At 41.8% G+C, this 13,524-nt stretch overlaps 1 protein-coding gene across 3 annotated transcripts in view; it reads right to left on the bottom strand.

Moving 5' to 3' along the window:
• The window catches only part of SORCS1 (sortilin related VPS10 domain containing receptor 1), a 257,487-nt gene that overhangs the window by 19,102 nt on the left and 224,861 nt on the right, over positions 1–13,524 (bottom strand). For all 3 annotated transcript variants that reach the window (XM_054515529.1, XM_036385254.2, XM_036385255.2), the window contains exons 19-21: positions 6,805–6,991; positions 2,801–2,934; positions 834–957 (exon numbers count right to left, since the gene is read on the bottom strand). In XM_054515529.1, the coding sequence (XP_054371504.1) occupies positions 834–957; positions 2,801–2,934; positions 6,805–6,991 (445 nt within the window). The remainder of the gene's footprint in view (positions 1–833; positions 958–2,800; positions 2,935–6,804; positions 6,992–13,524) is intronic.

Genomic DNA, 13,524 nt, shown 5'->3' on the forward strand with positions numbered 1-13,524 from the left:
AGTGCACCTGAGAGACTCAGTGAGAGATGTGGAGAATCTCAGAGATTCGTCACTTGAGTGCCTTGGAAGGGAAAAAGTGATCAGTCCTTACTTGAGGGGATGAATAGCACTGCAAAGGGAGCTGTGTTGGGAATGTAAATTGTTACCTTCAATTTGACTTCTGGAGCAGGCACACCCTGTGTAGGAAGCTGTGATTGGGCTCTCACAGATGTGCCCCAAACCTTAGAGATCTTAATTGGAAGGGAACAGGGATAAATATGGGGAGAGGACTAGCCTTGGAAAATGTACCTAATCTCTGTTGCTGTTAACAAAGCTGCCCACGTTGATCACTATCAGCTAAAACTGGGATTCCCAGTGGGTTTTAGGCTCCATCTACACTCTATGGTATTTGTGTGCCCTAACTGCTTCTGACACATGAGAACAATGTCAAATTAGTGCAGATTTCTGTGCAGAACTGCAGCACACAGCATTGATTTATCTTTCAAGCTGAGCAGCTTTTGTATGAGTTAAGAGGCCTCTGCTGGCCAAGAAGGGGGAAAACCAGCTTACAAAATAAACTAACATTTTGACAATCATGTAGGATGATCAAAGAGTGATGGAGCACATGCAGAGGGCTCTGGGAAGGAGATCAATGTTCTGCAATCATGTCAGTCTGCACTAATGTCAATCAGTGGCCTTCAGAGATACTACACTGGACTGGTAACACTGGAATTCAATTTATAATCTCACTCAAAGCATTCTGGAATAAAGACCTCTTGTTGCTGCCAACTATCCTGGCTCTCTAAATTTTGACTATGGAGAATCCTGTGTGAAATAAAAGCGGAAGAACTCACCATACACTGCAATAGTCTTTGTGTCCTGAAGAATGGTGTTTCCTGCTGAGACCTGAACAGTGATGGTGTTCATCCCTTCCACAGAAAATGTGAATGTGATGCTGCCTTCCAATGTGATCAGTGGCTGCAAATACATCATAAAAGGAAAAATTCAGTTAATTTGGCTGGAAAGGAAAAGCAAAAATGAGTTTGGCTCTCTAACCTATTGGGATGGTTTGAGGAGTTAGTTCCAGATTGGAAATTTCAGACTCAGGAGGGGCCCTGTGACATGGCAGCTAATTTCCTAGGGAGGGCACACAAATCCCAGACAGGGATGTTCTCCTGAAGCTCAGAGTAAGGTACCTATAATTTCCATAGGAGCTATGTAAGATTCCAGTGCTTCCTTTCCACTTGGCATGTTGGTTGCTCTGGATCCCGTGTTAAAATGCCCACCTTTTCTCACTCCCCAGAGGGGCCCAGATCCTGATATAAAGTCCTGCAACACTCACTGCTCAGGTAGCAGCCTCCTTTCCTAAATCTACTGTAAGTGCTTTATTTAAGGTGACTCAAGGGGGTTGTCACAAAACCAGCCAAATTAAGATTTCACATTTCCTGTCCCATGTTATCCTTAGATAGAGACACATCGTTTTTGTTAATTGCTAATGCTTGAGAGGACAGAGATCCCTTCAGCTGTGAACAAGTTCACCAATGAGTTGTGTCCTCCAGCAGACTCTGCCTTAACTTCTCTTTTCACTTGTTAATGACTTCTGGATGAGATCTTCAAAGCACCCAGTATTAAGTCAAACTGTTGCCATTGTAGTCTATAGTGAAACTCACGCTTCAATGAGAACAGAATTAGACCAACCCTGATCACTTAGGAGCTTAGGAGATCAGAGGGAAGGTTAAAAGATGACAATCACAGCCTCTAAGTACCTCTAGGGGGAGATGATTCCTGATAGAACAGAGAGTTCTTTAATCTACACAAAAAGGCATAACAAGATCCAACCGCTTGAATCCCAGACTAGATAAATTCAGACTACAAACACGGTGCATGAGTTCAAAGCTCAGAATAATTAGCTGTGGGGAAATAGTTGAAGGAGATGGTCAGAAGGACAAGCAGTGCATTTTCTATCATCTGAGGAAAATTATTAATGCAAAACAACAACAACAACAACAACAAAAAGTCAGGTCCTGCCCCGGTCACAAAAAGTTAAATAATGGAGAAGGTACTGATCAAACTTTCCAATCTGAATTATACAGAAGAGAACAATGTGTGATTATGAAGGTCCCTCTTGGCTCTACAAAATCCATGACAACCTCTCCCCTCAGAAACTAATTAGGGTTTCTGGGTACTTTAGCCACAATTATATGTGAAGTAACAGTTCTAATGTCTATGCAGATTTACCAGGACTGCAAGCACAGAGGCAGCAGAATGTGATGGATGATACTCTCATATCTGAGCAGAGCCCTGGGGCAGGGAGGTGTGTTGGGAACCATTTCATACCCGTAGCACATGATAATAAGGTCCTTTTGCACATGTGGTTTAGCATAGGGTGCTTGGGCTCAGCATAGGTCAGTCCAGATATAAAAACAGCTTCAGCTTGAATGGTTGTTTTCCTAAAAAAGACTTCCAAAAGCCCCTACTTTTTTTCTTCTTGTTACTGAAGAAAGGAGGGTGAAGAGAAACAATAGAAAGTCTTCCAGATTTTGGTTAACTTGTTCACCTTGGATGGAATTAAGGAAGAAAGCTATTGGCACCTTGCATGAAATAGACATAAACCCTGCAGCTAAGTCACAGCCACAAACACAAAGCCCTACTCACATTTCCATGTCATTACCTCCAAGGCCCATTAGTATCTCAGTACTTGGTTTATAATTTTCTTGCATATGTGACTACATAGAAGCATTCCAGATCCCTCTCTCCCTCCCTCTTCTGCCAGAGCGTTCCTCCAGGGTTATTTTGACCTCAGTCCATCAGGAATACAAACCTCTGTGTTGTTCCCAAACCACCAGACATAAGTGAGTGTTCCCACTTGGCTTGGCCACAGCACTGCTGTGGCGTTGATCTCCTTGTTCTTCGTGGTGACAAAGGGCAGAGATAAGTGAACGTGTTCCAAGGGGCCTGCAGAAACAGAAGCAGCAAGTGAGCCCTCTCTCCATCTGAAAAGTCAACCTGGGTGGGATATCCATTGGTTTAGGGAAGAAAAGTCTTCCCTAAATCACTACGGGACATGGCAGAATGTTTGGGCTTTGTTTTCCTCTAGAGAGGAAGGCTTAAATCTGCTCCTCAGAGATCAGGAGCCACCCCTGTACCTGGAGCTGAAAAACTTGGACTCTCTACTGCATGAATGTCATAAAATCAGGAGCTTATATGACTTTTACAATAGGGACAGAGCCCTGTTGTGTGAGTGCGGCCTTCACTGGGAAGACATAAGAATGTGCAGGACAAAGGGCTTCAGCAGATGTGAAGCATCTTTGCTGGAAAACTGCTATGATTTGGTGAACTTCAGCAGAAACTCTTTCTGAAGGCAGCTATTCACTGAGTGCCTGCATTTTATTGTTACCTTATACTCCCTCCTTTTCATCAATAAACTCTTTTATTTCTTCAGTATAAACAGAACATAATTCATACGACAAGTGACATTATGCCCAGGGTTACACATTTCCCATCTTCTGGAAACAGATGGGCCTTTGTTGTTAAATCTTGTTCTATAGATTATTTTTAAAATGTGTTCTGACTGTTCACTAAGAGAACAAAGCCACTGTCCTGAGTGACAGGGAAAGAAAAATAAAGAAACCTCAGGTCACACGAGGACATGGGTTCCTTAAACAAATAAGGCCACATCTCCACATCCTCTATCAGTGAGCTCCCAGTGATGAGAACCACAGCCTTGCATTGTTCATATGGAGTGGAGATGCACTGCTAGATGTATTTCCAGGGAGGCTCTTTCAGGATACACCCCATGCATGAATCACCACTTAGACCTTGCTTTTCAGCCTAAATGAACATCATACAGAAGAAAGCATCCTGTACAACACAATAGGCAGAGTGAGGAAAAAACCTCTCCCAAATCAGACTGTATAAAAAATGCCAGAATAAGGACCAGTGTTCCTGATTTATTACCGAAATGCATCGTTCCCTGGATTGTAGACACAGCTACTGCTTAAGCTGAAGCAGCCCAATTAAGAGTTTTCCATTATCATATTAACCAAAGCCTGCTATGCATGAGACACTGGCTTGTTTTGCCTTTTATAAGCAGCAGTCAACACTTTTGGAAATTCACGAGATGCCACAATTTCACTCTTGTGATTTTAATGGCATCCTCCTTCTCAGATCCATTTCCATCACCACACTGTTCCTGTTTTCAGCAAGACCCTAAGGCCTGAAAAACGGCAATTTCCCCAGCTAAATGCAGTGACAACTGGAATGATGGAGCCCGTGAAAAGTCTGATACTCTCCAACATTACTGCATCTCTGCTCTGAACAGATGTCAGATGATCCTGCATGGCAGAGAGTGCCCAGCACCTCCTTGGACCTTCCCCACAGAGTGGCTAGGAAGGGATATGAAAGAATGGCTCAAGCAACCCAATTCTGCCTGAGCATTTTCCAGCACAGCTGGGTCAAGGAGGCTGAAAAGCTGAGCTAGTATCTGGCCAGCAGATGGGGATAGCTCACTCTGGATAGGCCCTCCTGGTAGGAGACTGTTTCTCCCAGGTAAGCTTGAAGAGGATTCAAGAACATTAATTTCTGAGCTTCATGCAGGGCTATGGAGGCTATGGCCTTCATCTGTCCCAGGAAAAAGTACTGTACAAGCTCCAGAAAACTGTAAGGGAGAAACTTCTCAAAAGGCTCACTTGCACAGGTGATGTTATTCTGAAGCATCCAGGCAAATCCACAACTAACTTTCCAAGAGAAAATTTTGACATGACAGCTAAGAGACAGGCTGTTGGCTTGAGCAGTTTACATACAACAGTTTCTATTGTCCATCCAACTCAAAATGCTCCTGCCTCACAGTAACCTGCATTTCTGGATCCCTGGAGCAACTGCAGGAAAGGCACTGCAGGAGGATGAGGAGAGCATGGGATGAAGGCTTTACTTTTATCTTTGACACCACAAGCACCAAGGTTCAGTGCCTGCAGTTTTTTCCAGCAGGAGGAGTGCTGCCCACAGATAAGGAAGGTGCTGGAAGGCCCAGCCCTAGCTGCAGACACTCATGTATTAACCCTGTACCCAGGGGTCACCCAGTTTGTAGCTGTTCCTAAAACTCCGGATGTTCAGGCTGCACATTGCTTATCTGTGGATCTTACAATACAGCATGTATGTCTATTTTAAGGACAGGTATTTTTGCAAAACTCCCCAAAGGCCAAGTTCAAACACCCCAAGGAGAATATTCAGCAGAGGGCTGAGTGACAATGCAAGCTTTCGAATAGGATTTAGAAGCTTTTGTGGATCAGGCTGTTAGACTCTGGAGGGGGCTGGATCAACTGTACATCCCTGTCCTCAGCAAGTCTCTTGCTAGCCTGAATGGCAGCATGCTCATTTTTAACCTGTTTTGCAGCCTCAAATTCTTGTCATGTAGAGAAAGGTGAGACATATCCCTTAAAGCTGTCACTTCTCCAGGGACTCTGACACACATAATCTGGGTCTGGCTGCAATGATCACTCAGTGTTTAAATCCTGTGCTGGCATTATCTATGTAAAATACAGAAATGTACACTATCAGCTGCTAAGTCACACAAACAAATCTAAATATTGTTTATTTCTTGTACAGCTTTAACAATCAAAATGGCTCATATGCCTTCAGTGTCTCAAGAGAATGATTTAGAGCAGCTGTAGACCAGAAGGACACTATGAGTGAGTGAAGGCTGGACACCTGCCAACCAAAGGTGTTTTTGAAGGGGGACATTCAGGGGGATATTTGTTCCTGCTCTAGTCTTCCTTCATAAAAATCCCATCTCCTACACTCCTGCCTCCCACTGTTCCCATCTGTAGACACAATGGTTCTCCATTAAAGAGATGCTCTCCTACCCTGAAAAGGTAGCTGCTTTCATGCTGTGTGAACCCCAAAACTAGAGGTAAGTGTAGGGAATGTGCCAAATCATCTACACAATATTTGGAGTAAGTTTGGTAGTTGGTAAATAATATTTCTGTAAATGTAACTTCAGGTTTTGGAATTTCTTTTTTTCTTAGTAAATCTGGCATAGAGGCACACAGTGAAAACATAAATAACAAACAAAAAACCCCACTGTATAAAGAAAATTATGGCCCCAAACAAAATCCGTTAAGAATGTTACAAAATTTTGATAAATAGATTGACTCTTTGGGTTCATAGGTTCATAACCATGTGCTAGAATAAATATGAAAGGATACAATGTTCCTTTTATCCAAGAACTTGGGATACATTTCAGTTGTAAATCAGACACATATGAAGTATGAAAAGGTTAAAAAGGATAGCAGAAAAGCAACGTGAGGATATTTTTTTTTTTTTTGGCAGTACTATTTAATACAAAGGTTTTGGTTCCTATGACAACAGAAACACTGAAAAGCACTGGTTTCCATCCCAGAGGTGGGTGTGTTTCATTAGAGAGCAAAACATGCTCAAAGTAAAATTCAAAGCTTTTAAAAGTCATTAAAGATCCCTGGGTGTCTTTGTTGTTCTGGAAGTGTAAGCTTGATAATGAAAGTGCATTTCAGAAAGGGCTGGACAGTCCTTTGAGGTGTCCCAAATTAGACTATCCAAAACTAGAGGTAAAACATGATTAAAAAAGCAAAAGTTATTGATTAGATTCAATAATCTTAGCGGTCTTTTCCAACCTTAATGAATCAATGTTTCCTCTCAGTCTGGAATCAACAGTCTGTCTGGAGGACACGTGAACGCTCATCATTTCCCACCACTCTGGACCCAGCTGCCAAATTCCAAACGTCACCTCTAGCTCCAAAAAATAATTCTAAAAGAAAACCAGCAGCTAACAAGGGGTATGAAGATACATACATGTTACATGCAGGTAGAGAACAGCGCTGTCAGAGCCCAGGCTGTTTTCCACCAGCACGGTCACCCGGAATATGCCCACGTTCTGGTAGATGTGCTTGATCCCATCCTCTGTAGAGCTGAGGTTGGCATATGACACAGCGATTCCATCTCCAAAATCCACCTGGATGAGGGATCTCTGGAGGTCTCCCTGTGGTGGAAGAGAAAGGATCAAAACAGACTCTGTGTTGCTTTTGAGAGACGGGATCAGTGGGGTGAGTGAGAGCAACCAGAAAACAGTAACGAGGTCTGATGCACCAGAGGAACAGCCTGCACTGACCTGTCAAACAGCCATGGCTGCTAAAGATCCCTCCCTTTCATGTGAGATGCAGCATCTTGCCTTACCTTTGAACATCCTCACCCCCCAGGAAATCCCCCTCTGGCTCTGCATGGTGCTCATGCTGCCTGTGCTCACCCTTGCTGGCTACTGCTGTGGAGCACCTCTCCAGCCGGGTGCACTGAAGCAATGGGCACTACCTGGAATGATGGAAAATTAATAGCTGATCATTAATAACCTTTCAAAAAATTGGCTGAAAGGATGTTTCATTTACTTTGGGTTTGTTTCCTCTTCCTTTTCTTTCTTCCTTTTTCTCCCTTTTTTCTTTTGACAGAGAGACAGTCCTCTGGATGCCCAATTTCCCTTCTGGAATGAAAGGTACCTGTGTGAATGGATGGCATCAGGCAGGTATCCACACCAGAAAGAGAAGTGAATGTATGTGACTATAAGAGGAAATTGTAACAGAACTTTTCTATTCCTCATGTTCCCTCAGTCTTTTTATAACTTGTTGTGAAGGCAGAAATAGTGGAGGCTTGCCTGAATGGAAAGCAAAAAGAGCAGAGCTATACCTGATGGTGGCAAGAGCAACAAATTTTCCCAGATGCTTTCTTTTAATAGACTAAAGTTGTTTTTACACTGCCCTGGCACCCTGCTGGAAGCTCTGTTGCTTCCAAATAGATGAGACAAAAATAACTCTGTTGCTCTGTTGTGGAGAATCCCAAACTGAAGTTGTGGCAGGGGAAATGGTGTGAAGAACAGAGTTCTGTCCTTTGTTGAGCTGAGCTATTAGAAAGGTGTGCAGATTCAAACATGATGCAGTGCTCTGGGCACTCGTGTCTGTTTGACTGAGCCAACAGAAGCTACCAAATGGGATTTGCTTCCACAGCCAGAAGTGAACACACATGACCTCTGAACATCTTTCAGAGGAGGACTATTATCTCAAGTCCAGTGCAGGACTCAGACCAAATACAGAGATCTCTGAAGTACCCTTCAATGCTCTCCAATGCCTCCAGGTCCATCATTATTAGGGTTTTAGTTGTCTTTTCTTACTCAAAAGGAGATGATGTCTATGAATATGTCTTTGAAAAGCTTTTCACATGGTTAAAACTGTGCCACCATAGTGACCCTGCTGGATTTACCAGCTCTGAGATATTCAAGGCCATGCAGTTGAATGTTGTTTCAGGTTGTGGAATATTCCTCCACATATCTGAGGTAGCAGCAGAAGATGAAAAGGGTGACAGAATAGCCTCATATCTGCAACTGTCAAAATCTGTGTTCTAATGAACCTTTTTCTCCTCTTGTCTTCATTTTGTCCATAGCCATGAAACTCATGCTGCCTACAGGTGTATCCAGGAAAGGAGCCATTTCTAAGGTGTGCAAGATTTAGACTTCAATTCCTAGGTAGAGAAGATGCTGACAGAAACAACTGAAAATCTAATTGGAGAAAAACTTCAGCTGCTGTTCCCCCAGTCTTTTTTATTTGTTTTGGCCTTTCCTGTTTTAAAACCCTTTGAACTGGAAACACATTTTCCACTCAGTAAGATCCAGGCTGCAACACTCCTCTGAAAATGCCACATTTTGGAAACCTGACATTAAAAATTCTAGCTTAGGAAATGGGAGAGAAAAGTCAGGAAAACAAAGAGACTGTGTTTTGACTTGTTCTAATATTTTATCTGTGCCAGGTAAGAGCACAGGCAGAGTAAGACAGGAAGAGAAAGCAGATGAGCCAAAATCCAAACATTTCCCACATAGCCCACACCTGATTTAAACCAACTCAACTGTCACTGTCTCTTGTCTCCAGCATCTCTCCAGAGCCACTGGCAAGAGCTTGCTTTAACAAGAGAAGTTTTGTTCTGCAACAATTTGATGCCTATCCATACATCTTGCAAAAACTCCTCCTGTTGCTTTTTTCAGCTTCTCCTTTTTATTTTGTCAAGCTCAGTACTCCACAATAGGATTTTTCTGAAGCTTTTAGCCCAAATTAGGCAGATGCAAAACTCCCTGCATTACTTGCAGGAGACAGACACTGCTGCTGCTGGAGTGTTTTCATGGATTAATTAATTGTGTCTTCTTTAGATTAACCCCTTTCTCTGCAATCTTGATAAAGGCTTTTGTGCAGCTAAAGGTTTAAACATATGCTGAGCTTTAAGAAATTTTAGCCTGAAAAGAAGCCTTCATAACTAAAAACAAGTTTGCCAAAGCCCCATATTAAACCCTTTACCTACCTAGACAACATTAGTTACTAAAATGTAAATCAGAAATTGACTATTTTCTAAGGTATTTTCTCATTAAATGTCCAGGGTTTTTTTTCAAGCATATACAAAATATTCCTCTCTCCCTCCTTCCTGGTCCTGCCTACTAAGCCAAGTGCACCTTTTTCCTGCATTTTGAGTGTACACAAGACCTGGACATTACCAAAAAACTCTGGGAAGCTTCCTGCCTCAGGGTATATCAAGAAACATCCCATACAGTTTACAATAATATTTTTATATTTTGATTACTTTTATGCATCTCTCAATATTTTGGTGGATGTGAAATGTGAGACCCACCTAGCAGGATTCTCTCAAACACAACACTGTAATCTTGCCCTGAAAGTTGTAATAATGCATTTTCCTTATTGACTTTGAGTATTTGTATCTAAATATTAAAAAATTGAACAAAGCTCAAGATGTATAATTTTGGTTCCATGTTTCAGATTTCATTTTTAAGTCTTTAATTATGCACCGACTTCTGTGTCTTCCTTAGAGATGTTGACAATAGATTTAATTATCCTTTGCAAGAAACAGATACGGCTGCTGTTGGAGGTTTTCATGGATTAATTCATTGTGCTTTCTTTAGATTAACCCCTTTCCCTCTTTGGCATTTTCCTGTTACCAAAAGAAATCATTTATCAAGGATATTTTTACTGGAACTGAATATCTACACATGGCATACATTTAATCTAGATCTGTTTAAAGTATATTCTTAATTTTTACCAGATACTCAGATCCAATTTGATCAAGAACTTAAAAACATGCTTTCCTGTGCAAATCTCTGCTTTCAGAGAGATGGCTTTAATTTTTCAAATCAGAAACAGAACAGAAAGGTGCCTTTTAGTAGGCCAAATAGCTTGATACTTTTCACATGTACTTCTTTTTCAATACCAAATAGTGAATTGTACTGATCACATAATTCATCCTGACTGCCAGTTGTGGCAGCTCAACTCAGCTATGAGCTCTTTTTACAGTACTAGATCTTCTGTGCCCCACAGGAATCAATAACAGCTTCTCAGGATTATGCAGAATAATTCAACTTGTGGGACTGGAAGGGCATTACAAGACTGTAGTGCTGTGTGTCATTAGGAAGGCAAGGTCCACTTTCATACATTTTCATGGAATTTCAACAATGAATTTAAAAATGCATGAAAGGCTCTGATTTCTCCCAACCAGCTTGTCCTCATCAGAAAATGCAATTATAATTCAGATGACAGTGCTACAGGGGAGGGTACATTCTGTATTATTTGTGTGTTATTACAGGAGTAATAACGATACAATAAACGTATTGTTATCTTACGATAAACAGCCGTGACTCAGCATGTGCATTGAAAGTTAGGATGAAGGTTTCATATTTCTGTAATCATTGCTAACAAACTTGTGATATCAAAAGAGGGAACACAGTGAGATACCATCAAAAAAAAATACAGACTATGCTTTTAATTACTACAAGTTTTGCATCTTTAATTTGAGTACATCAACAATCGAAACAATCCTAATGCTAAGCTCATCTCCAGAAACTTCAGCTGAGTTGAATACTGAATTGCACCAAACAATAGTGCTGAGGTGGGAAATGTTAATGGCACTGTGCCCCCAGCAGGATCCCCAAGCTCATTAAATGTACCCAAGGCACAGTGTACCTTGTACAGCCATGTATCAACATTGTCATTACAGAGAGCCACAGCACTCTTTAGGAAATTCAGGGCTTCATTTGTATGTTCACGTGGTAGGAGAGAGTCCTCTGGATTCATGAGCAATCACTACACAAATGCAAGGCATGGGGGGTATGAGGCAGAAGGGAATAAAACATCAGAAAGTTTAAGTTTCTTGCTCAAGGTCATGCAGAAGGAGCTCAGAGTGCGGTTCAGGAATGAGTTCAGATTGCCTGAATTGTAGCCTGTGGCCTCAAGTGTAGGAACAAATTAGCTTTCCCCACACATTAGTCTAATCCAAACATCACACAGCAGCAGCAAGCAGTTAAAAGCAAGCCAAAATCTACTCCCAGTGGAGTGACTTTGCCAAGTGAGAACTGAGGCAGACTGGAATGTCAAAGATTTTTTGCTGTCATTTTATCAAGATAAAAAATAAATTAGAGGAGGCAGTTTCTCTGTGAATTATCTGTAATGAAACAGTCAAAGCCCTGAACCTTCCTGTCCTGAATGTCTTTACCATCCATTTCCTCAGCAAAGATGTGTGAGCAATGGGATGAAACAAGTTTGAAAGGCATTGTGCTGAGCAGCATTGCTCTGAGGCTGCAGCTTTCAGGGTCTCTGCTGAAGCAGCACAGCTGCACAAGTGTCTGATGTTCACACACATAACTCCAGCACACAAATAATTGTGGTTGTGACAGGCAAGAGACCTACATCACCATGTGATCAGGAAGGCACACAGAAACAACACACACTTAATAAAATCCCTCTGTTTTCTACAACAGAGAAGCAAAACATGTCAAGGATATTGGGTTGAACAACTTAAGTAGGAAAAGTGCCTTCGTAACTTCGCAGTTTGGATTTCTTTGGTTGCTGTCCAAAAACAAAGCAAGGATTCAGGCTTTTAGGCAGATAAACAACTCTTGTTGAATGCTGCAGTGTGAGAGGTACCAGCCCTGAGCCTCTGCATGTAGCCCAGGCCAGGGAAAAGGATTTACCTTTAAACTGGCAGCATGTTTAGGCAATGAAAAATTTGCTTTTAAGCATAGCTAATTATCTCATGTGCTGTCACACAATGACAAAAATGCTGTTGGTATTCTGCTTATCTCATGGAAATTTAAGAACAAAATTCCCAGCTTAAGTATGATGCCTTGCTTATTAAACACTTCCAAAATACTTCATAAAATGCAATACATGATAGTTAGTAAAGGCAATATTGATGATTCCTGGCTATTGTCACCCACTAAAAATACCATGATGATTATACCCAGATTAACTGGACAAATAACTTGGCCAAACCTTTCCAATAATGGGACCATAAATATTAAGTGCAAGGTGACCTTGCAAGCAATTTAGTAATTCTAAAAGGTGACAGGTGACTTAGATCACTTTTGAAAGAATTCTTTAAATCATCTTCAGATGATTTAAATATGACCTGTTGGTTGGGTTTGCTTTTAATGTTATTTATATGCTGCCAGATATAAATGCTTCACAGGAAAATGTCATGTGAGTCAGGGTTAGAGAAAATGGGCCAGAATCCCAGCTCTCAGAAATCAGCAATGTTCAGTGTGCTCCTGGGTTTGGTTCCTGCCCTCCCTCCACTTGCACAGACTTCAGTGATGATTTTTTGTCTTCTTCAATAGCAGAACACTTCTGAACGCCTTGTCCTTGCTTCTCTTGAGGCATCTTTTACTCACACTGTGCTTTTGTCAGAATGCAAAGCCACAGTCGTGGCTCTCAGCATCACCACAAGCACAACCAGGCTCTACAAGGAACCACTGTGCTGTGGTTCCTGCCCCTGAATCCCACACCTGAGTGAAAACATCAGCTTTTTACTGCTGCCATTTGTCTCTCCCTGCCCTCTTAGCAATCTGCTCCACTACAGAGACACAGTGAATTTTCAGGGCCTCCAGTGAACCTGCTTCTGTAGTTTGTCTCTTTTGAAACCCATGTGGATTCCTAGATGGAGCAGAAAGCCCTAGAAAGATAACAAGAGTACAAATCTCAAACAGACTCTTGTACCTTGGCTCACCAGCTTCTCTTTTCTTTATTTTTTCCCCTTTTCCTGCAGATCAAGTGGAACATGGACATGAAAAAAGAGAGCCAGGAGGCTGCAGTGTATGAAACAGCTCTGCAGATTTGAAGGCTTCAAACAAACTGTCTCAGAGGGATACAGGAGATGTTAAGATGCAAAAGGAAAGGCCATTGCTTTTTTACACCTTGAAAGATATCAGCTGTCACTCACACTAAAGGAGGAGTCCTCACCAGGGTGTTGCACTCTAAAATACTGCCCACCACTCCAGGGGGCAAGGGTTGAATAGGACACACTTTTTTCACATGCTGTTGCAGGAAAATATAGTCAAGGTGACATATCCAGCCCTTTTTAAATTTCCTGATCTCTTCCCCTCAGTAAAAATGGAGTGGCACAGATTTTTTGGATACTGATCATCCTGGATTGTACTGTGCTATACACCTGTGCAGGGCAGAACTGAATAGAATTTGCAAA

This window comes from Molothrus ater, chromosome 8 (genome assembly GCF_012460135.2).
Source record: "Molothrus ater isolate BHLD 08-10-18 breed brown headed cowbird chromosome 8, BPBGC_Mater_1.1, whole genome shotgun sequence".
NCBI lineage: Eukaryota > Metazoa > Chordata > Aves > Passeriformes > Icteridae > Molothrus > Molothrus ater.